This window comes from Carettochelys insculpta, chromosome 6, assembly GCF_033958435.1.
Source record: "Carettochelys insculpta isolate YL-2023 chromosome 6, ASM3395843v1, whole genome shotgun sequence".
Lineage (NCBI taxonomy): Eukaryota > Metazoa > Chordata > Testudines > Carettochelyidae > Carettochelys > Carettochelys insculpta.
The window spans coordinates 21,070,621-21,095,064 of NC_134142.1; the positions used below are offsets into that span (position 1 = coordinate 21,070,621).

A 24,444-nucleotide genomic window follows, 5' to 3' on the forward strand; every position below is an offset into this window, starting at 1 on the left:
ACCAGGTTATTCACAGAATCATGGGCACATTCCTGTGTTCTTCAACTAATATATATGCCATCATGTGCCAACAATGCCCACATACTATGTACATAGGTCAAACTGTAAACACTCTTGGACAAAGAATTAATGGCCCCAAAACAAAAGACTTCTAACTCTCAAACCTCTCAGCCAGCACTTCAGTAGAGTGCGCCATTCTGTTAATGACCTGAAAGTCTGTGTTTCTCTCAACTTTCAAGTTCTTGCTCCAAGGCCTGAGGATGCTACGATATTTCAAAGAAAAGGTCTTGAGAGTCTTTTAATAGGGGTGTTTGGAGGGCGGGGGCGGGGGTTGTGCTAACTTCATTTTCTGAAACAGCAAAAACCACCATGGCTGAAACTTTCCAAAATATTATTTAGCTTGAAACAGACACACAATATGTGAAACTTCAGTCCAAATAGCTAAAGGAACTGAAAAATAGGGTCTTTAAATCGCAAGTGTCAGCAACCTTAATAGATATCAGTTTTAAAGAAGGAAAAAAATCTATATGACTGGACTCTGTTCCTGTTTGGTATTGTTTATAATTATTGTTGTATCATTCTTCTCTTTCAGATGATATTAACTGTGTTCTTGAGCAGCAATGAACAGACTTTGACAGAAGTGCCAATCACACCAGAAACAACCTGTCGAGACGTTGTGGAGTTCTGCAAAGAACCTGGGGAAGGAAGTTGCCATCTGGCTGAAGTATGGCGGGGGAATGGTAAGCAAAATAGTCCTTTAGTAGCTGAGAAAATCATCATCATTTATTAACGTACAAATACAGGTTTTGTGTGTGATTCAGACATCTCAGATTCATAGTTTAAACAATCTTAGAGATATTTAATGTTTGCTTACAGCATTCCATGCTGGGAAGAGACGGGGGGGGGGGGGGGGGGGAAATCAAGGACTTTATTTATCTTTAAGGTTTCAAACCATCACAGCTGTAATGGTCTGCAGAAATTCTCTAGCAAAAGAAAAGTACAAGTGAAAAACAAACAAGTGAAATGTTGAGTATAACTATCTTCAGCAAAAATTTGATTTTGTAAATTACTCATTTTGGTACTTGGTTTACAAGCTAAAAGATACCTCCAATTATCAGATCTGCAAACCAACTAAAACTTAAGGCTAAAACTCCTCTACCAGGTAGGGCAGTGATTACCTTGCTCATGTACATATGCTATCTCTTATTGAGCTAGCCCTTGTATAAGTAGCGGTGCAGCTATGGTAGCATGTGTGGAGGTATAGCTGAGAAGTGCTTGAGTACAAACTCGCCTGAGATCAGCGTGTGTATGTATAATCAGCACAGATCAGAGGAGCCTCTGCGTGCAATCTCCATAGTCTCATAGAAGTATCATTTACGTTGATAGCCAGTGCTTCTGGTTCTGGGCTGTTTTATGTCTTGTGTCTAACTTTCCATAAGTAAGTGGTTTTTGTTGTGTGTCCCATCTACTTTTTTGACTTAAACCATAAAAATCTCCTTTTCCAACTTCTCTAGCCTTGCTTTAGGATTGGAGATGATTAGGTGACATTCTTCAGACAATTGTAGAGCCCTTTCAGAAGTAAGCTGTTCAGCTAATATTTAATGTCCTCATCTTCTCTTTTCATTAATTCCAAGGTCCTATAAAGTAAAATGAGGGGTATTTGAATCTGTTTTTTCTTACCAGATGAATACCTACAGCTAACATTTTTATATTTCAGTGCAGGCATTTGTGAGTGCTCCTTACTTCCACATGCACAGCTTCCCTGCAGAGTTAAGCTTACTGATTTGAGTGTAGAAAATAGTGTGCCTTTAGAAATCCAGCTCCAAGTTAAAGTGTAAATGTATAGTAAATGAGTTTTGCAAAATGCAAAACTGAAATATATAATTCTTTAGAAACTCAGATGAATGGCACGGTGGGCTCTAATGTGTCTCCCTTCCTCCTGTCCAGTCCCTCACAACTGTGATATTTACCTTAATTATTTCATGACCCTGTGGAGAGGCTACATTAAATTTTGAATTGTCTCCAGGGGTTGGAGTATAAATCGAACTAGTTTTAATCATGCTAACTTAAAGCTTCATCAGGACTCCTAGGCTATGTCTACCAGGAACCCTAAACTCAAAATAAGATATGCAGTTTGTGCTATGCAAATTGCACATCTTATTTTGAGTTTATTTCAAAATAGCCTTTTTGGCATTTGGCACTGTCTAAATAGCTAACAATGTTGGAAACCATTAGGAAAGGGATAGATAGAAAGACACCATATGTTATACCTCTGTATAAATCCATTGTATGCCCGTATCTTGAATGCTAGCTGCAATTCTACTAACTCCATCTCAGTGGATGTATGGGAATTAAAAGGTACAGAAAATGGCAACAAAATGATTGGGGGGTAAACAGCATCAGTATGAGGACTAGTACTTTTTAACTTGGAAAAGAGATAATTAAGTGGGGATAAGAGCAGTGTACAAAATACTGACAGATGCAGAGAGAGTGAATAATGGAATATTATGTACCCCTCGTAACACAAAAAATTAAATGAAATGAATAGGCAGCAGGTGTAAAACAAACAAGGAAGTACTTTAAATAAGGTACAGTCAACCCATGGAACTCATTGCCAGGTGTTGATGTGAAAGCCAAAACTATAGCAAGCATAAAAAAATTCAGGGAGGATAGGTGCACCAATGGTTATTTATCCAGGATAGGTAGAGATGCAACACAATCTTGTCAGCCTACTGAGTGTCCCTAGCCTGTGTTTGCCAGAAGCTGGTAGCTGAATGACAAAGGATGGGTCACTCAGTGATTGCCTATGTGTTCATTCACTCTGAAACACCTGACATTGGTCATTTTTTGGAAGACAGGATTCAGGACTAGACAGAAGTTTGTCTGACTCAGTGTGGCTGTTCTTATATTCTTATGACCTAGTCATTGATACATGCTATTTCTGATGCTGTCTCAGGTTATATGATTCCCACTATTTAAGTCACAGGCATTCTTTCCGGTACTTAAGGAGACATGGTTAAAAACCAGCAAAAGATATACAAGTATTAACCATGTTTGACTAATTTTTAAAGACTCCATAAAACAAAACACAACTGATAGAACACAACTTAAAAAAAATTCCATTAACATCTCTTCTGTTGCCTCTACATATAGAGCCTTTAGCAGTGATTAAACCTTTGAGAGTAGAGTAGATGTAGGGATGTTGTTCAGGAAATTAAGACCAAAATATATTGTTTCCCAAAATATTATGAGACTGAATTCACATATCTTGTCAAGTACTTAAAATGTTTAGGTATGGGCATAATAATTTTGTTTAAGGCAGGGGTCTCAAACTCGTGGCATGTGGGCCATGTAGAGCCTGAGCAGTTCCACAATGCGGACCACATGCAGCTGCCAGCATATGAGTCCCTGTGATCTGTGTGTGTGTGTGTCCGTCTGTACCTTCCCCAAGGCCAGCTCCTAATTAAACACAACCCTTGCTATGCCCTCCCCTCATTGCACTCCTTTACTGAAGCACCGACTCTGTGGGATGAAGTCTGGGAGATGACAGCAGAGCAGAGCAGACTGCTGCCGCTCTGAAGGTAGGAGTGCTCCAACACCTGCTGCTGCTCCCTGCCCTCCAAGGGCCTTGAGGTACCCGAGTATGTGGGACCATCCCACCCAAAGGACATTGGGATGGCTGCCAACTGGCCCTCTAAACCACAAGGGTCAGGGCATCCATGACAAACCATCCTATGGATTGGATGTCTCTGCACACACCTTCCCTGCTGTTACCAGAGGGATGTGCCTGCAGTGGTGTGGAGCTAGTAGCTTGAAGCTTCTCTAGCCCTACTGTGCCAGCCCTGCTGCATCGCTCTTGGGGCAGCAGGGAAGGGAGGTTGCAGGGGTTTAAATTGTCCCGAGGCAGCCATCAGGGATGTAGAATGTGTAGTGGTGTTGGGGAGTGTGTGGGTAAGGAGACCTGTGGAGAGAACCCTCTCCTCACCTGTAGTCCTGCAGAAAGGTGTGCCCACTGGCCTGCTACAAAGATTTGAGGACTTACTGTCCCTAAGTTAAATTGAGTAGGAGACCCTTGGCTTAAGGTAAGGTGAAATCTGTCTTGTTAATAATAATCTGCTGTTTTGTAAATTGGGCAAAATAGATAATTGTAACTAAATCCTATGAAATCAAATAAGCTGTTTAAATCAGTTTGTTAGAAGAAGCTGTGAACCAATATTATGAATCTTAAAGCCAGTTAAATCCCACCATTTCTCTGTTTACCACTGTTTAGTTCTTGTCACCTCTACAGCAGCAGTAGATAGTCTAAACGTCTCATGATCAATGTACAAACTTAATATTTTACATTACAATTGCATTTCAGAATTTCGGTTAAATCATTACAAGAGTTCCCAAATCTAATCTCTTGTTGGGTCTTAAATTTCCATATTGGAGTTGGACAGGATAAGTTATGGACTCCTGTTTGAAGCAGAGTAGAACAGGAGTGAGTGCTTGTCAGTTTTGGGGGTTTTTCTTAAGCTTTTTTCTAATTTCATTATACTATAGGAAAATATGCATCTGTCAGTCTTTTTTAGCTTAAAATTCATTGGTATCACTTTTTCAGTGACTCCATGTCTTCAGGTTTTGCCTTAGGGCACTGGTCTCCAACCAGGGGACTGGGCTCTGTTGGTAGATTGCGGAGCCTCTGACAAGTGATGCTGACTTTATAGCCTCCTGGCCAAACATGTGGCAGCACTTCAGCTGCTGCTTCGTCTATTGCTGTGCTGCTCCCGCTTGTTGCTTGGAGCTTCCCCCGTCCCTCCAGGAGCCTCCTGCTTGCTGTGCAGCGTGGGGAAGGGAGAGAAGGGGGGAAGGGAACCCTTATGTCAGTGTGTCGTCCCCCCCCGCCCCCCGAACTCTGTGGAGATTAAAGTACAGAGTGGAGAGGGGGTGACTACAGGAATCGGAATGGAGGCAGCTTGCCAGCAGCTCCTCCTACGTCTGATCATGGTCAGCATACTTAAAGGGACATTGAGCGCCTCTGTTCTTCTCACTTTGTCTGTTTGTCTCTCTTTCAAACTCTCCTCCCAATCCGACACATACTTGTTTCAAAGTGTTGTTTTAGGATTTTGACTGGTCTGTCTGTCTCTTTATAAATTTTATTTCTTTCATGCTTAAATTTAATTCTTTGAGTAGTGATCTCTAAAATGTCTAACCTGTCATGGTTGCAGTAATTATCTCTGTGATAATTTTTAAAATGTATGTATTACATCTAGGTTTTTGGTTTCTACTGGGGGTACACATCTACACATTATCTCAATAACAAAATACATTTAAAAATTCATTCTGCACATGGATTGAAAAAAAAATTAGAATGAACACCTACAGGGAGTTTCCTGGAATTAGGTTGATCTTCTGGAAGGTTCTGCAGCAAAATTAAGAGATTAGCTGGTAAGAGTGCAGCAGAGCTAAGGCAGGCTGCCCTCTGCCTTGGCCCTGCTCAGTGATGCTGTGGCCCGTGGGGGACGTGTTGCAGGGCATCTCCACATGCTATCCTTGCCTGATTTTGTTCCTGCATTTGCTGATCTGTGCACTCTTGTGTCAGTTTCTGCTGTATTAATGACTAGTGTATAATCTGTGCTTTGAGTGGTAGCACATAATTACATTCTTAGGGGTGAATTGTTATTTATGTATGTATATTATACAAGACTTTGGGCTGGTGGACGTCGCTGGAAATCTTGTGGTTCAAACTGAATGTGATGCTTTCATAACAGGAATAACCCAATTGGCAAAGGAGAGCAGAATTGAAAGATTCCTAAATAGAATTCCTGAATGGTATTCCCCACAAAATTTAAATGTCAGTGGACCACAACCAAGAATATCAAATTCAGGACAAACTGGTGAGAAATAGTGCAGATACACCCCAAAGCTGTTGGTTGTTGGCCATCTGATATACCAACCCAGCAGCAAAAGTAAACTTATGTATCACTGCTCTTGCTACCATGAAGTCAGAACTGCAGCCTCTTCCGTGTTTCAGTGCTGGATTCAACATCCAGATACTAGACTTAATAATGAGTAGTTATTTAAAAGTATTTTCATCAACCAAATGGTGGTTCTGATCCCAAAGGAATAGCCATATAGCCAAGTCAATATGTAGTTCAGATCTTACCCAATAATCACACTGCTGCCAATCCTTTAATGTCTAATATCAAAAGGTTTGTTTAAAAGAGAAAAGAAAGAGATGAGAGTTCAAAATGGTTAAAGAAATCAAATGCATACACTGATTACAATGTTCTTGGGTCAGGTTTGAAGTAACGATGTCATAAATTGCCATTTTGTTAAATCTCTGGTTGCTACCAAATGACTTGAACATTCCCCAGCCCGTTGTCATAATGCTCATAGTCCAGTGATAAGAATAGGAAAGAAGCAGAATGGAGATATTTCCAGGGCCTTTTTTGGCTTTTCTTCTGTTGAGGGAAACTTATTGTTCCAAGCAGAGTCCTCAGCACAGCTTGTGGGGGAAAATGCAGGTACACAAGAGTTCAGTACCATGTGATCTCTTCACATGACTTTGAATGCTTGGACGAGTCATAGTAGGGGGTCATTATACATATTCTAACTAAAGTGTTGTCAGGAAAGCCCATCAGGTAGGGTTAAACTTCTTCTATGGCATTTGCTGATGAGCCATCCATCTAAATGTTCCCTTCACAATGTTTTACCTAGGCTGGATGTGAATATGGTATAGGTGTTACATGGGAGCAAACACATTGGAAATACAATTGTACAGCTAGTATCCGTAACTCCACTTACAAAAATGATACATGCACACAAATAGGATGATCACATATAGCAAACTTTAACTTTCTCACCGACACCCTACGTGACATACCTTATAGAGGGTTCATTGCAGTTGTACAACAGTGATAGCAACAATGACCTACGTGGTTATTTATATATGAATCCTGTAGTGTCACGGTAGGTGAGGGATATTTCCTGGCAAAATTTAAGTGAATGCATAGCAGGATGTAACACTGAAATTATGTAGGTGGTTGTACTCTCTAAAATTCTCTCTATTCACGTGCGCTTAACTATGTTATTTCTGCTTTATTTTGCATTAGTTTTCTACATGTTAAGTTGTCAGATGATTGCTCAAAGTGCAAAAAACATACCTACCTGTATAAGAAGGCTTTTTTTGTTACTCTAAGAAATTACTAAACTCAATAATTTATTACTGTGTACTTCCAGAACGCCCTATACCCTTTGATCACATGATGTATGACCATCTACAAAAATGGGGACCCCGCAGGGAAGAGGTGAAATTTTTTCTTCGTCATGAGGAATCTCCAGCTGAAAACAATGAACAGAGTAAGTACACTTGGCTTACACTACTTGCCAAAGATAACTAACCGTAACTCATCAAAGCACTTTATAGAATTATTTACAGGAAATCATTATAATTGTTAGGACTCACGACGGTTTAGAGCAGCTGCACCTGTATTCCCTCCCCTAGTTCCGTAAGGGCACACTGTGCTTGTGGCAAACTTTACCAGGCCCTGGGAAAGATTGGTGAGGCGATCCAGCTCTGAACCACAAGAGGAAGGGCTGGGGTTGAGGTATAGCCCTAGAACTGTCCAGACTACACAGCAATTAAAAGAGCTTAAGACCCTGGCTGCTGTTGCTGCCACTGTAGCAGACTGGTGCCTCAATCCCTTTTAAATCACTCAGCTCTGGGGTAGCTGCTCACTTTGTTCCCCCTCACCTGTACCTCCTGAGAGCACACACTCTTAGGTTCTGCCGAATCAGGAAAATTATTATCAAGGTTGGCAAATCAGAAGAGCAGAGGGACTGCAGGAGGGGAGGGTAAAAAGTTAAGTTAAGAGTCAGATAAAACAAGTTAACTTCCACACACCCTTCCTGCAGCCCCTCTGCTCTTCTGCTTTGCCAACCTTGATAACAATTTTTCTGATTTGTCAACCCTGATAACAAGTTTTGGACCTCTCTGCTTTATATAGAGAGTCTGTTCTGGTACGGCTATGATCTGAAGATGTGAGTCTGTCCCATGAAAGCTCCTCACCTAATTATTTTGTTAGTCTTCAAAGTGCTACTTGACTGCTTTTTTGTTTTGATAGAATACAGACTAACACGGCTATCTCTCTGTCACTATATAACTGACAAATGTTTGTCTGATCTACTCTTATAAATCTTCAGTGATGGAGATGCCATAACTCCTATGGCAGTTTATTCCAGTGCTTTAAACCCCCGACAGTTTTGGAAGTTTTTCATAATGTCCGACATAAAGCCCATTGCTTTTTGTCCTGTCTTCAGAGATTAAGAACAACAATTTTTCTCCTCCTTCCATGTGATCATAGAATCACTGAGCTGGAAGGGACCTCAAGAGGTCATCGAGATCAACCCCAACTAGTCCCAGCCATGACTATGTCAAGCCAGGACTTAGAAACCTCTAGGGATGGAGCTTCCACCACCTCCCTAGGCAACGCATTCCAGTGCTTCACCATCCTCCTGGTGAAGTAGTTTTTCCTAATATCCAACCTATTTCTCCCCTTCTGTAACTTCAGACCATTACCCCTTGTTCTGCTGTCTGTCACCACTGAACAGTTTCTCTCCATCCCTTTTAGAGCTCCCCTTCAGGAAACTGAAGGCTGCTATTAAATCACCCCTTAGTCTTCTCTTCTGCAAAATAAATAAGCCCACATCCCTCAGCCTCTCCTCGTAGGTCATGTGCTCTAGCCCCTTAATCATTTTCATTGCCCTCCACTGAGTCTGCTCCAGCACATCCACATCCTTTCTATATTGGGGCGCCCAAAACTGGATGCAGGACTCCAGATGTGGCTTCACAAGTGCCAAATAGAGGGGAACAACAACCTCTTTGGATCTGCTTGAAATTTTCCTCATAATGCACCTCAATATGCCGTGGGCCTTCTTGGCTACAAAGGCACACTGTTTACTCATATCCAGCCTTTCATCCACTATAATCCCTAGGTCCCTTTCTGCTGTACTGCTGCTTAGCCAGTCGATCCCCAGCCTATAACAATGCTTGGGATTCTTCCGTCCCAAGTGCAGGACTCTACACTTCTCCTTGTTGAACTGCATCAGATTTCTTTTGGCCCAATCGTCTAATTTATCCAGGTCACTCTGGATCCTTTCTCTACCCTCCTACGTAGCTACCTCTCCCCTTAGCTTGGTGTCATCCATGAACTTGCTGAGGGTGCAATCCAGCCCCTCATCCAGGTCATTAATAAAGATGTTGAATAACACCGGCCCCTGAACTGAGCCTTGGGGGCACTCCACTTGAAACCAACTGCCATCCAGATATTGAGCCATTGACCATGAACCGTTGGTCCCTACCATCAAGCCAGCTTTCTATCCATCTTATAATAAACTTTCAGGTCTTCAAAAACAGTGATCATGTCTCCTCAGTCATCTCTTTTCTAGATTCAATCAACCCATTTTTTTCTATCTTTCTTCATAGGTCACATTTCTGCATCTTTAATTTTTTTTTCTCTTCTCTGGACTTTCTCCAATCATGCACATATGTCCTGAAGTGCAGTGCCCAGAACTGGACCCAGTTGTCCAGCTGAAGCCTTATCAGTGCAGAGTAGAGTGGAAGAATTACTTTTCTTCTCTTGCTTGCAACAGCTTTACATTGCTAACTCATAGTTTGTGGTCCACTCTGACCATTGTTCAAAGCAAGCTGAGCACTTGGGCAGCCAGTAAAGATTCAGGTGCTGCCCAGCTGATTAGCAGGGTACCCACAGTTGGCAGCATGTTTTTCTATTGGTAGTGCACATCCAGTCATGCCTCAGTGCACATAACAACAGAACTTATTCTGTACATGGGTGGAAAAAAATTGAGGCAACACTGATTATGACCCCTAGGTCTACTTCCGCAGCACTCCCTTCTGGGCAGTCATTTCCCGTTTTGCATATTTGAAACTGATTGATTGTTCCTTCCTAAGTGGAGTTCTTTGCATCAAGACTTTTATTCTACAGTAAACTCTTTGATATCCAGCATCCACGGGACTAGGGGGTTGTCAGATTAAAAAAAAAAAGAAATATGTATAATAGAGAGTTCAGTACTCATGCTGGATAGGACTGCAGAAGAATCTGGCACCTGCACTCATACGCAATGTTGAACGGGATACCCCTGCTCCCCCGGGTGGGACAGTGCTTGGGTATAGGATGACCGTGGGCTTTGGCATGAGCGTGGGCAGGAGGAGGCAGATTTACAGCTGCCATCTTCCACCCCCAGGGCTCTGCAAAGTCCTCCAAGACAGCCCCACAGTGGGGGTGAGGGGGAGGAAGAGAGAGGGTCGCACCACAGGGGGGAGCTGCAGCCAGCTCCGGAGGTGGGTGGGGGGAGATGGCTTCACAGAGGGAGCTGTGTCTGGCTCCGAGTGGGGAGAGGGTGGTGTGGGGTTTCGGTTCTGATATTTAAAAGAAGGGAATGAGATGGCTGGGGGAAACGGACCTCTTTTAGACTGGGCTCTGGATGCTTGGCATTACAAGGTTGAATTTATGGAATTGGACAGGTACTCTTCTAGTGCACCTTCAAGAAATTCTGAAGCTCCATGGACTGCGTCTGGCTCAGTTTTTTTTGTTTTTTTTTGTTTGTTTGTTTTTTTTGTTGCATTTGCAAAGTTTTCTAAAACTGGTATTTTTTGGCTTATTTGTTTTGCAATTGTGGGGCGGGACCTGAAGCAGAAATGATGATTTAGATTATTAAAAGTGACCCAGCTTTGGTGCCTACATCAATTCTTACCTTCTGTACTGGAGGCATATTGCTGTACGTGTGTTACTCATGATCAGACTTAAAATTGAGTTTTTCATGCTTTGTGGTCATAGAAATTTAATTCCATGTTTCTTTCTGCAAGAGAAAGATGATGGCTTTGGTGCCTGGACAAGTTCCAGCAGTTACCCTATCCACCACCATTTCTGTAGCTTCAGTGGAGTAAGGGATTTCCCACGAACTCTCTTGAAAGCTGTAGAATATAATGGTGCAGATTGGCTACTCTGGTTTTAACTGTATCTGATGTCCGGTAATTCTTGAAAGGATATCAGTATATACTGATTTTCAATACACTGTAAAGTGTTTAACCATCCTCTGATTTAAGTGCAATATAAATTTAAATATATTAAGTGTGGCCAGAGTGTCATGTACATGAAATATATGCTTGTGGTTTCTAAATCAGACATGCAAATCTTTTAACCTTTGTAACTTCAATCAAGCTTTTTATTAAGGAACTTTTGTTTCCCAGATGCCTTGCAATCTCCAATATATACATTTGCAAGGTACTTAACCAGAACAACTGCTTCATGTTGGACCAGAAATATGCTGTTTCAACAGCCCAGCTGTGGTAACATGACACTCAGTTCACTAGCTTAAGTAACACTGTTTTTTGCATTTTTGTGGCAATAAAACTTGAGGCAGAAAAATACAGAACCATACCTTACAAGAGGATCATGAGGTTAACATGTTCTACTTTAGCTAACTCTGCCACCTACAAAGAGTAATCTAATACCAGACTTTTGAACTGATACAGTAGGAACTGGGAGAACTAATATTATGGGTAAAAGGAAACTTCATGTGCTGACAAGCAAGGGGAATGGTTTCACTGTTACAACTGAGTGGCAACAACTATAGCAATTATTGAGAAACTGATCTTGCCAAATATTTCCTGAAGTGCTGACCTTATGCTGGGAAATTTATTGCCCCTTTTTTAAGGCATTGGAACCTTATGGTAAAAAACAAAACAAAACCAAAAATACCTTGATATTGATACACAATTGAAGAGGATTAGAATATTTTTAAGTAACTTAATTTTACAGATCACTTCAGTATTGGTGTGGAAAAAAAATCAGTGCTGTTTGGCTGAGTTTTAAGTAAATTTGATTAACTATCCATTATATTAAAAACTAAAACACCTGCTTTTTCTCCTCCCAGAAGAAAACCATTTAATACGCTATCAGATTCATAATTACTTTTGAACTTTTTTTGAACCAAATGACCAATATAAAGTAGTTATTGTAGTTTGTAAGGAAGGTAACTTAATCAGCTTTATACAAGTTTGTATAGACTACCATTGTAAATCTACAATCTTAACCTTCTGAATTAAAACCCAAACAAGCCACCCTGCCCTTGTTAATAAGATTGATATTTTATTTTTAGGTGGACGTCAGACTCAGAATCAAAGAAATGGAATAAATATACCTGCGGAGAAACGTACAGAGAATGGGGTATGTAACAAATGATAAATAGTGTGCTTATGTGAAAATTGCTGTTGTTTTTAAATGTTTGCACCATCTTAAATTCATCTTCTATAGGTAGGTACTGGAAGAAAGATACTGAAGCTTAAGATTCAGTAATATATTTTTTGAAAAGGAATGGAAGAGTTATAGCTTAATTCTTAGAATATACAGAATAGTTTGTCCTCCAGAAAATATAATCTCCATGCTATAGTTCTCAGCTAGTTGTGTATATATAGTTTTATGTCTTGTAACAGCTGACTTTTGTTTTGTTTTTATGCTTGTTTTTAACTTAATAAAACTTCAAAGTATGTTTCTACTTTGATAGCTCTCTCACACATAAATAGCATTATGGAGATTCTGTTTGTTGCATTTCAGTTGTTTGCAGACAAGTTTTTATAACTGCTAAGCCTAAAAACTCAAACCTGGGACCTGAAATCATTGGTACAGAGAACTGGAAGGGACCTTGTTCTTCGAGTGTTCCCCGTGGGTGCTCCACAATAGGTGTCGGGCTCACCCGGCGCCGCAGATTGGAATTCTTCTAGCAGTTTCTATTGGATTGCGCATGTGCTGATGTGCGCCGCTCCCTTGCGCACCCTCAGTCATGTGCATGATCCTGTCCCCGCCAGTTCCTTCTCAACCGCCATCGGCTGCACACGGAATCCGCTCCGGCTAAAGCCTGAGACAGACAAGATAGTTCGTTGTTTGTCACTATTATACCAAAAAAAAAAAAAAGAGCATATTAAATAGCAGAGAGAAGAGGAACGAAGGAGAGGGAGCAGACAATAGGCTGTTAAGCCGTCCGCTGCCCTTAAGGTCGTGAATGTTATTTTGGGTTAGAAAGCACTGATTAGTGGCTAAGTACCCTATTAACAGTAAAGACTCACCGCGATGGCTTCCTCTGGGTTTAAGAAGTGTGAGTCGTGCCGCGAGGCTATGCAAGCCTCAGATGGGCATAGTGAATGCATTTGTTGCCTGGGAGAGTCTCATGTTACCCAGAAGTGTTCCCACTGCGCTAAGCTGACAGCCAGGGCCAGGAAGGACAGAGAAATGAGGCTCAAAATGATCTTGTTTGATAAGGCCCTCCAGCCTGAGCTGCCGGAAAAGCCTCGCGCAGAAGGGCCCTCTGGGTCGCATAAAAGGAAGGCAGCCTCTTTGACCCCCTCTGTGCAGAAGAGGAGGAAACTCTCCCCGGCTCAATCCTTGCCGGCGGTTCCAGCGAGCAGGACGGGCGGAACTCAGAGCCCCCAGCCGCGAGCTGATGAAAGCGGCAGCGCAGCAGCGCACGTGGCCAAGGCTGGGCCTCCAACTGTACCGCAGGCGGCACGGAAGGTGGTGTGAGCGCCAGCGTGGCAAGCGCCGGAATTGGTGGTGCCGCCACAAGCGGCACCGGCTCCCGTGGTGCCGACGGCGCAGGGGCACCCAGCACGGGGCCTACCGGTGCTGGAGGAAGCTACCCGCGCGGCACCGCTCTTGACGTTGCCAAGCGCGGCGCTGACAACGGAGCCGAGATCCCCAGCACGGGAGGGGGCGGCGCCCACCCTGCAGGGGAGGGGCAAGGCTAGAGCTAAAACCCAGCACCTTAGTCCATCTCCAGGCGGGGCTGCGATGCCCTTATCACCCAGCCCCACTTCTGAGATACATACGCCGCACCGCCGGGCGGCAACTCCACCGGCTTATTTCGGGCCTCTGTTTCCGTTCCTCCAACCAATTTCGCTGTGGCTCAGGCCACCTTCACCATTTTTGGGCATGGATCCCCTTGAGTACTATCACAAACCAGCTTCACCACTATCAGTGTCGTCATGGAGATCCCTCTCTTCCAGACATCATGGGTACACTCCCTGATCGTGGTCCAGGTCTCCATCACTGGGTCCTTGCCCATGTTGCTATGGTCGTCCTCATCATGCTGAAGACAGACACTGCAGGTCTAGATCCAGGGGCAGGTCCTCTCCTACTACTCGTTGATACTCCTGTGTACACTCTCGCTCTGGGACGGGAACACAGTTGTCCCGGGGGAATTGGATCCAGAGTCCCGAGACTTCCCTTCACAGCCAACCAGGGAGCAAGTATACCACCGAACTCGGGAGCCAGAGGATTTGGGGGAGGCTTACTCCAGCGGTTCCTCCTCATCCTCCCCAGATGAGGCCATTGCCCCTGGGGATGTCTCCCCTCCGGCTGACCTTAAACAATTCCAGGAGCTGTTCAAAAGAGTAGCATTCACGCAGGACATTCAAATAACAGAGGTGCAGGAGGAGCACCATAAACTCCTGAAAAATTTGAGACCCCTGGCTTCATCTAAAATCGCTATCCCGCTGGACGAAGCCATTATGGAGTCAGCCACTAACATATGGCAGACTCCGGCCTCTATTCCGCCTACGAACAAGAGAGCGGATAAGAAGTACTTCGTCCCAGCCAAGGGCATGGAGTTCCTGTTTAGCCACCCACAACCCAGTTCTTTGGTGGCTGAATCGTCCCAGCAGAGGTCAAAGACGTCTCAGTACAAATCAGGGGGGTTGGATAAAGATGCTAAGAAATTAGAGCTGTTTGGCAGGAAGGTCTACTCCTCCTCTACCCTATTATTGAGAATGGCAAATTACGTGGCACATCTATCAAACCATAACTTTGACAATTACTCTAGACTCACTCCTCTCATGGATTCACTTCCGGAGGACAAGAAGCCAGTGTTAAAGGCAATTGTCCAAGAGGGCTACACGGCATCGCAGATGGGAGTCCAGATTGCCCTGGATGTGGCGGACACAGCGGCACGTTCAACAGCCGCAGCAGGGGTAATGCGTAGGGAATCCTGGCTCCAGACGTCCGGTATCCCCAGAGACCTACAGGCAAAGATTGTGGATCTTCCTTTTGACAAGCAAAAGCTGTTTGCGGACTCAACCGACTTGGTCCTCCACTCCGGCAAAGACTCGAGGGCCACACTTAAGACCTTGGGTATTTATACTCCCCCATACAAGAAAAAGAAATTCTATCCTCACCAAAGACGCTACGCTTACCAACCACAGCGCGCACAATATCAGTGAGGCTATGACCAAGGGCGCCATCAACAGCAGCAGCAGTACAGGGCCCCCAGGCAATGTTCTCAACAAAGCCATACACCCCTGGGGCAAGCCCAGAAACAGCAAGTTTGACGGGTATGTCGAGGACTGCACTATCAACGCTGTTGCTCAATGCCATTCTCATCTCATGTTCCATCATCGCCTCAAACCGTTCCTCTCCCAATGGCAAAAGATCACAACAGACAAATGGGTGCTAGAAATTATGGCCACGGGTTACACGATCCCCTTCCAGTCACTTCCACCGATGAAACCTCCCACCCGGCCTCATCTCAGGGACGCTGACCACGAGGCGAGGCTGAAGCAGGAGGTGGATCACCTCATGTTCATAGGGGCAGTGGAAAGAGTGCCAGAACAATTCCAAGGGAAAGGTTTTTGCTCACGCTGCTTCCTAACAGAGAAGAAAACAGGAGGCTGGAAGCTGATTTTGGATCTACGGGGCCTCAACCGTTACTTGTGCAAGCAGCGCTTTCGGATGATTACAGTTGCCTCCATACTTACAGCACTGGACAATGGAGACTGGTTTGCAGCCCTCGACTTACAAGACGCTTACTTTCATATAACAATCCACCCGGCACACAGACGCTTCCTCTGCTTCATGGTCGGCGGGGAACACTTCCAGTACAGGGTTCTTCCGTTCGGCCTATCCTCGGCCCCCAGAGTCTTTACCAAAACCCTGGCAGTGGTATCAGCCTACCTGCACAGACAGGGGGTGTTTATTTTTCCATATCTGGACGACTGCCTACTGAAAGGGGCCTCAAAGGCAGAGGTCCTACGCATGATACGCGTCACCGCGAACACGTTTACTTCGCTGGGCCTAGTTATCAACCTCGCAAAGTCAAAGACTGAACCCACGCAAGATATAGAGTTCATAGGGGCGCGCACAAACTCTATCGCATCAAGAGTATACCTGCCCGACGCCCGCTTCCGCGCCATCAACTTCCTGGTGCAAGTCATGACGTACAGCCCCGCGGTGCCGGTCCTAATGTGCCTGCAACTCTTGGGGCACGTGGCAGCAGCGACGTTTGTGGTACAGAATGCGAGGTTACACATGCGAAGCCTGCAGCATTGGCTGGCGAGCGTTTACAAACCGGCATCCCACACTGTCCACAGGGTAGTGTCGCCCACGACGGAGGTGCGCAGATCGCTAGCGTGGTGGGAAAATCCCAAGAACCTGCTTGTGGGGGTGCCCTTCCACCAACCACAAATTTCTATTTTTCTTACAACGGACGCCTCCCACATAGGATGGGGAGCGCATATTGACAGCAAGGTGATGCAAGGGCTATGGTCCCCTGTGGAACAGACACTGCACATAAACATACCGGAGCTCGGAGCAGTGTTCAGTGCGTGCAGACATTTTCGGGAATACCTGCACGGCAAAGTAGTCGGGATCAATACCTCCACTATGTTGTACATCAATCGACAAGGAGGGGCACGATCCCGTGCGTTATGCGCGGAAGCAGTCTGATTGTTTAACTGGTGCATCGCCAACAACATAACGTTGAAAGCCTCGTACTTGCCAGGCGCCCACAACGTGAAGGCAGATCAGCTGAGCAGGCGCTTTGCACTCACGCACGAATGGCAGATCCACTCCGACCTGCTACGGCGCATATTTCGTACATGGGGGTTTCCCCAAGTCGATTTGTTTGCCACCCAGTACAAGAAGAAGTGTCCCCAGTACTGCTCCAGAGCAGGAATAGGGTGGGGGTCCCTGGGGGACGCATTCATGATTTCATGGAGGGGCCCTCTACTCTACGCGTTTCCCCCCACAACGCTTATCCACAAGGTTCTGCAGAAAGCCAGAAGGGAGAGAGCTCGCATGATACTCATAGTTCCAGCTTGGGACCGGCAACAGTGGTTTCCCTTGCTTCTGTGCATGTCAGATTGTCCACCACTGCCCCTACCGGTGGCGCCGGACTTACTCACGCAGGCTCAGGGGTCCATAGTGCACCCGCACCCTCAGGGACTACGCCTACAAGCATGGTTAATCCATGGCTCAGTGCCTTAGAAAGCACGTGTATGGAGGGAGTACGACAAGTCTTGGAGTGTAGCCGAAGGACCTCCACCAAGAGGACTTATAAACAGAAATGGACACACTTTACAGCCTGGTGTTCCACCAAACAGTTAGCTCCCCTTGACGTTCCTATAACTGTAATACTAGAATACCTATTGGACCTCAGACGAGACGGGCTTTCTCTATCCTCGCTAAAGGTCCACCTCGCCACTATATCAGCTTTTCGGCATAAAGAGGAAGGGCCCACCGTATTCGCCCACCCTATCGTCACAAGGTTCTTCAAGGGGCTGGTAAACCTGTACCCTCCTCAAAAACCGCTACTGCTGTCGTGGAGTTTGGACTTGGTGCTCAGCGCGCTATCGGGACCACCCTTCGAACCATTAGCCACGGTACCCCTCTGACTCGTTACTATGAAAACAACCTTCCTTCTTGCAATTACGTCAGCCCACAGGGTGAGCGAGCTCGCAGCAGTGATGGCAACACTGCCCTGCACAGTATTCTCAAAGGAGGTGGTAATCTTACGGTTACACCCAGCCTTCATTCCAAAAGTTTCCTTGGAGTTCCATCTTAACGAACCAATAATTTTACTCTCGTTTTACCCAAAGCCTCACAGCTCCAGCAAGGAGGCGCGCCTACATCTCCTAGATGTGAGAAGGGCGTTGGCCTTTTACATAGACAGAACTAAGTCCTTCCAGAAAATGGACAGGCTTCTGGTGTCTTTCGCTCCCTGGTCAAAAGGGGAAGGCCTCTCTTCCCAGAGAATTTCAAAGCACACTGTGTCCTGTATAAAAATGTGCTACGAGCTTTAAAAGACCCCTTTGCTGGCCCCGCCCAGGGCTCACTCCACCAGGGCGGTGGTGGCATCAACAGCCTTCTTCAAGGGAATCCTGTTAAAAGACCATCTGTAGAGCGGCGACCTGGTCATCCTATGACACCTTCGCCAAACATTACGCCCTGCATTGGGTGTTCGATGAGGATACTCGTCTGTCGACAGCAGTCCTCTTGGGGGGCAAGCTGCACATGAATCGATTGCCCACCTCCTTACTTGGTGACTACCCAGCAGTAACCCTATTGTGGAGCACCCACGGGGACCACTCGAAGAAGAAAGAGAAGTTACTCACCTGTAGTAACGGTGGTTCTTCGAGATGTGTCCCCGTGGTGCTCCACCACCCGCCCATCCTCCCTGCTTCAGACCTCTGTCTGGTGTTTTTCAGGAGCATCCGAGGCGGTTGGTCAAGGAACTGGCAGGGACAGGATCACGCCCATGACCGAGGGCGCGCAAGGGAGTGGCGCGCATCAGCGCATGCGCGATCCAATAGAAACTGCTAGAAGAATTCCGATCTGCGGCGCCGGGCGAGCCCAACACCTATTGTGGAGCACCCACGGGGACACATCTCAAAGAACCATCGTTACTACAGGTGAGTAACTTCTCTTTCTGGATCATGAAGTCCAGACCTATATTGCCACATACAACCCATATCATAGTCCGATTTGTAAATTTATCAAGTGCTATCAGATTAGTTAGATCGTTTGCTTGTTTGCCTCCATTACTGTGATTGGCAGGTTGGTTCAAAACCTCAATCTGCTGATGGTTAGAAATATTCTTCTAATTTCCAGGCTAAGTTTATATATAGCCAGGTTATGCTCATGAGTTCTGTACAGGTTGAACCTCTCTAATCTGGAACATGCTTGTCTGGCAACATCCATAATCTGGTATGATTTTTTTTGCTTTGTTAGCTGGATGACCACTTATCATGGGTGTGGCCAAGTTTCTTGTGGTCCCATAAAGTTTGCTTCCAGCTACGAATCTTGGCTCTCAGTATTCTGAGCTGTAATTTACCCCGAATGTCTTCTAAGAGCCCCAGTAAGCAGTGGAAATGTTAGTAATGATGATAGAGAAGGTTGACCTCCCATGGCCTGGCAAATTCTCTCGTCCAGCACTAGTCAGGTCCTGAGGATAGCGGATTAGAGAGGTTCAACCTGTACCAGCATTGACCTTTTGCTTAATAGCTCTTCTCCCACTCTGGTGTTTAATCTCCTGAGTGCTGATGTATTTATATAGCATACATATCTTCTCAGCCTTTGTTTCGCTAAACTAAGCGATCCAAGGTCTTTTAGCGTCCTCTGATAAAACTGGTTCTTTGTGACTCTAATTCTTCTTGTAGCCCATGTCTGTACCTATTCCAGTTTGAATTAATCTTTTTTGAACATGTTACCGTAATTGTACACAGTATAACAGATCTTAATAATGCCTTTATAAAATGACATTAATACATCCCTACCTTTACTGGAATACCTTCCCTGATGAGTCCTAGAATTGCAATTGCATTTTTACAGCTACATTACATTGACACCCCAGTGTCATCCTGGAAGTGACTAATACAGTAACATTTTGTAATTTCTGACCAGCCCTCATCTTACAGTAGAAATTCTTACTATTAATTTTTAAGTGTGACCTTGCTAGCTTCTACAACGATGAAATTTTTTTTCAGTGCATGGTCTTCCATCTTTTTTCTCTTGTGCCATCCTATTGCCTTTGTAAGAGGTAGAATCACAGGGGTCCCCTTGAGACTGTCAACCAGTGTGCTGATCATATCACTGAGCCCAGGTTACCTGCCCTCTGGGGTGACTACCACTCTGTCATGCTGGACCAGAAGTGCTGGTCTCTCCCAGCCAAAGTACAGCATTCGGATAACAGCTCTCCTTGACACCCTTCAAAGAGTAACACCAATGCTGCAATAGCTCAGCTCTGGTAGAGCACAACAGGGCTTTGATAGCCCCAAAGAGGACCAACACTTTAAATAATTCTGTTTTTTACTCTGTATGAAAGTTTTACACAGAGAAAACTCAGAGTTAATTATTTACATCAAGTTTGATAACAAACAGAAGTGTTTTTACTAAGTATGAGAGAGTAGGATTTTAGTGATTGTAAATGAAGAGATCAAAGTGAGTTACAAAACCAAAATAAACAAAATATGCCATTTAAGCCTAATAAATTGTGAAATTGTTTCCAAATATATTCCTCACCTTTGTCCTTACTTATTGCAGGTAAAATCCTTCAAGACAAAGTTAACCTCTTTTTCTGGTCTGAGTCTACAGCTTTTTAGAGTTCTTTACAGTTCAAGAGTATATTCTTAGACTGGGGGGAAGGGGAGGGGCAGTTTCCAAAGCCAGATGAAGACAAAAGACTGATCGCTTTCCCTTCCTTAAATAGACTTTCCACAGGGTGGTAATCTTCATGGAAAAATAACAGATTCAGGGTGGATTCCAGCACCAGGCAGCATGGTCACATGTCTTTCTAGGACCAAGCATAGTCTAGGCTAAGTGCATCATAACATTTTTAAAGATACAATCTGCTGAATTTGTATATTCCATTTCTGTGTATTCTTGGACGTGAAGTCAGAACTATGAAGTGTAAACCTGCTTTATTAATCTCGGTATTCTAGTGAAAGATATTAATGGCATTTAAGGAAACTTAAATGATCTGTATGTGGGTTTGTTCTTCCTGTACGCCCAAAGTGTCTTTAAATTATCCATATCCATCTTTATAAGCCAGTTCTAATAAAGCCCGGGGGGGTGGCATCCTTTGTAATGGCAATATAGCTATAGCTGATCCTGCAGTTGTACCTTCAACATTGTACTGAAGAGACAAATGTATAGAAGCCATCTATAGGCACCTAAGATGCATGTGCACTTTTAAATAGATGGCCAGAAATCCTCAATTTATATTGTTATTGCTAGGCGCATGATCTTAAGCATCTGTTCTGTGTATTCATGTACTCCACAATGTTTTGTTTCTTCCCTGTGCTCTGTTGGAGGTTCAGGCTGATAGATCCTCTGCTGTGCCATTCCATCTTCCCTACTTCATCCTCGTTGATGACTGCACACAGGGGATACAGACCCGTTGGCTGTGGCTACACTAGCAAGTGACGTTGAAAGGGGTAATCCCAATCTGTCACTTCAAAGTGAGTCGCTTCAAATCGAAGTGACTGCACGCACAACGTGGATTGACATTGCGATTCACAACATCAAAAAGACTCCCCATCCTTTCGAAATGGAGAGCCTACACAGCCCAGAGCCTCCTTTCGAAATAACAGGTAAGGAAATGGTGATGGAAGGGTCAAATGGCCGGCAGCCCTTCCTGGAGTATGGGCCAGCCGCCCCCTTAAGGGACCCCTCCCAAACACCACCGCCACATGTTGAGGGGTCAGGCTGCTTGCAGCATGCGACCTCCAGCCCAGCACAGGTGGAACCTTGCTCAGCCCCAACGCTGCAGCCCAGCATGGACCTGCAGCACTTCAGACGGGGACATCCTGGCAGCATGCCACTTCAGGCCCCATTGTGCATGCCACCTGGCCGGCCTCCTGCAGGCTGTCCCCATGGTGCATACGTAGCACCCCTTTCCCTGGACCGATGTCATCTCTGGCAGTACCCCACCAGCGGGGAATAGTGGGACAACATCGTCCTGGAGGACTGGGATGACGAGCAGTAGCTCTGCAATTTTATGATGACCCAGGCCACTTTCCTGGAGCTGTGCCAATGGCAGGCACCAGTACTTCGCCACCAGGACACCCGTATGCGGCCTGCACTCCCCCAGAGAAAAGGGTAGCCATTGCCATGTGGAAGCTGGCCACACTGGACAGCAACTGCTTAGTCGTCCACCAATTTCAGGTAGGGAAGGCCACCGTCGGAGTCATCTTTCTAGAGGTAAGGCAGGCTGGGCCATGCACTCACGGTGGGGCCCGGGTAGGGGATCCCCCACCCGCATGCCATCACACACTCACAGGTGCCCATGCCCTCCACCCTGTGCAGGTTGTCAATACCATCGACTGGCTCCTCCTGTGCTGGCTTCTCCACTTGGGGGACATGGATGCCACCATGGCAGAGTTCCAGCAGCTGGATTTCCCCAACTGTATTGGGACACTGGACAGCACCCACATTGCCATCTGGGCCCCACCACACAGCTGCATATGGTACATAAATCAGAAGTGCTACCATTCTGTTGTCCTTCAGGCCCTTGTGGATGTCCAAGGATGGTTTACAGGCGTTTGCACGGGCTGGCTGAGCAGGGCCCATGACGCCCACATTCTGCAGAACTCATGGCTCAGGCACAGGATGGTCGATGGCACCTATGTCCCCCCACAGGAGCTCCTGGTGAGGGATACAACCATGCCCCTGTGCATTGTTGCTGATGCAGCTTACCCCCTCCAGGTCTGGCTAATGCGCCCCTACACAGGACGTACCAACGAGAGCCAGGACCACTACAACGCCCAGCTGAACCAAGCCAGGAACATGGTGGAGTGGGTGTTTGGGCATCTGAAGGTGCGCTTCAGGTACCTGCAGATGCACCTAGAGGTGGGCCTCCCCAGCGTGCCTATGATTGTGGGCACCTGTTGTGCTCTCCACAACCTCGTGGAGAGGAAGCAGGAGCTCTTCATGGCACTGCGCAACCCCCACTGCACCCCTGCCCCCACCCCTGCCCCACCAGCCCCCCCGCACGCATGTCCCTCACCATCCCCACCTGATGCACGACAGACACTGTTCAATAAAGATAAAATGCTTTAGGTTTTTGCAGTGATTATAAAAATACACGTTAATGGTTTGAATAATGTAAGTTCTGAGAAGGATAGAAAACTAAAATTCTGTTTGTGACAAGTTTCAAACTGGAGGAGGAGGGGGGAAAGATGTGGTTTCAGACTCAAGGATTCAATCGGCTTACTCTTACGTAATGCATTGGGCTTACTCATTGTTATTAGAATGTTGAATATTGCGCTGCTCTAGAACAAATAGAATACAATGGAATACTGAAGAAGCTCACAAAACTTAGTAATTTTTCTTTACCCAGGTATATTTTTAATGTACTCTTAATAACAATATAGTAGAACCCTGAGATACATGCACTCAAGTTATGCATATCTCAGTTTCATGCAGCTCAGGGTGTTGAGGAGCTGCTGCCTGGCTCTGGGCTGCCCATCATTCGGGGAAGCTGGAAAACTGTCCAGCGATGCTGTGCTGGTCAGTTTCTTGGCTCCCCTGAGTAATGCAAAATTTTACATAAGTGGATGTTGCACAAGAACACAACCTCTGTGTAAATTGGGGGGGGGGTCTACTGTATTGATTTTTGCCTAATATAATTAACTGGATAAAACAAAGTGTAACTGATGCCTAGAAACCCATGTTGTAGGATAAAATATTTGTCTTGATGTTTAAATAAATAAATACTGCTGCATGAAAGGACAGTAAATCTGTTTTATTAGAATTCATCCTGGGTAATTTTATAGTATTGTATGTAGAGCTGTCTCCTTCAGACATGGACACATAGTCAACATTACAACGCAACCCTCCAGTCACCTGGGTCTGAAGACAGCAATGCAGAAGTAGGATGTCAGTACCGTGACTTTTCCAAAATAATCTTTCAGTCCCCTTGCAACTCCATTTTTGGGTCAGGACCGCCAATTTGAGGAACACTGGTCTCCCCTAAGAAATCTCTGTACTATAGCATACAAAAGGCCAGATTTCACAGGAAGATACCAAATTTCACAGCCCATGACACATTTTACATGGTTGTGAATTTGATAGGTCCCTAGTCATAGACCTTAAGGCATGTTTTGAATAAAATTTCACTTTATATCTGGTTAACTGATAGATAATCTTACCTTTCAAAATCTCACTGCCTAAATTTTTGAGACGGGTTTATCTTCTGGAACAAGGATGAGTATTGGACTGGCTCCAAGACAGCCTTGAAGTTATGGTAAGGCCCAAGATTAGTCTTGGCCCCAGGAAGAATTAACAAGTATCAAAGTTTTGCAAACCAGTTTTTTTTAGACCAGAGTGGAGTAATCCTGGTTCTGCTGTTGAACAACTGTCATGGTAATGGATAGCTGTTTCTCTTTTCCTCTAACTTGTAATTTAACAAGTTTTTTTTGTCAAAGTTTTTATCCCAGCAAACAACTTACCACAAGAGCCACTTTTGGTTTTTATTAGTGGTTTCAAAACAGTGATGTGTGGAGAACTGAGTGGTTATATGGTGCCAGCTGCTTCTACAGGTATCTAAGCTCTTCTTTACAAATAGTCTGGAAACCGGAAGGAAGAGTAACAATACCTAAATCCACTAGGGGCCCCT

The 24,444-nt window shown here is 45.0% G+C and overlaps 1 protein-coding gene across 12 annotated transcripts in view; it reads left to right on the top strand.

The window, feature by feature from the left end:
- PPP1R13B (protein phosphatase 1 regulatory subunit 13B) overlaps positions 1 to 24,444 on the top strand; it is a 139,304-nt gene that overhangs the window by 36,986 nt on the left and 77,874 nt on the right. For 6 of the 12 annotated variants that reach the window (XM_074996410.1, XM_074996418.1, XM_074996411.1 and 3 more), the window contains exons 2-4: positions 593 to 740; positions 7,222 to 7,341; positions 12,163 to 12,230. In XM_074996410.1, coding sequence (XP_074852511.1) covers positions 593 to 740; positions 7,222 to 7,341; positions 12,163 to 12,230 — 336 coding nt within the window. Of the gene's footprint in view, positions 1 to 592; positions 741 to 7,221; positions 7,342 to 12,162; positions 12,231 to 21,145; positions 21,419 to 21,845; positions 21,993 to 22,532; positions 22,677 to 24,444 lie in introns of those variants that run through there. The other 6 variants (XM_074996416.1, XM_074996415.1, XM_074996417.1 and 3 more) reach the window with 6 other exon arrangements.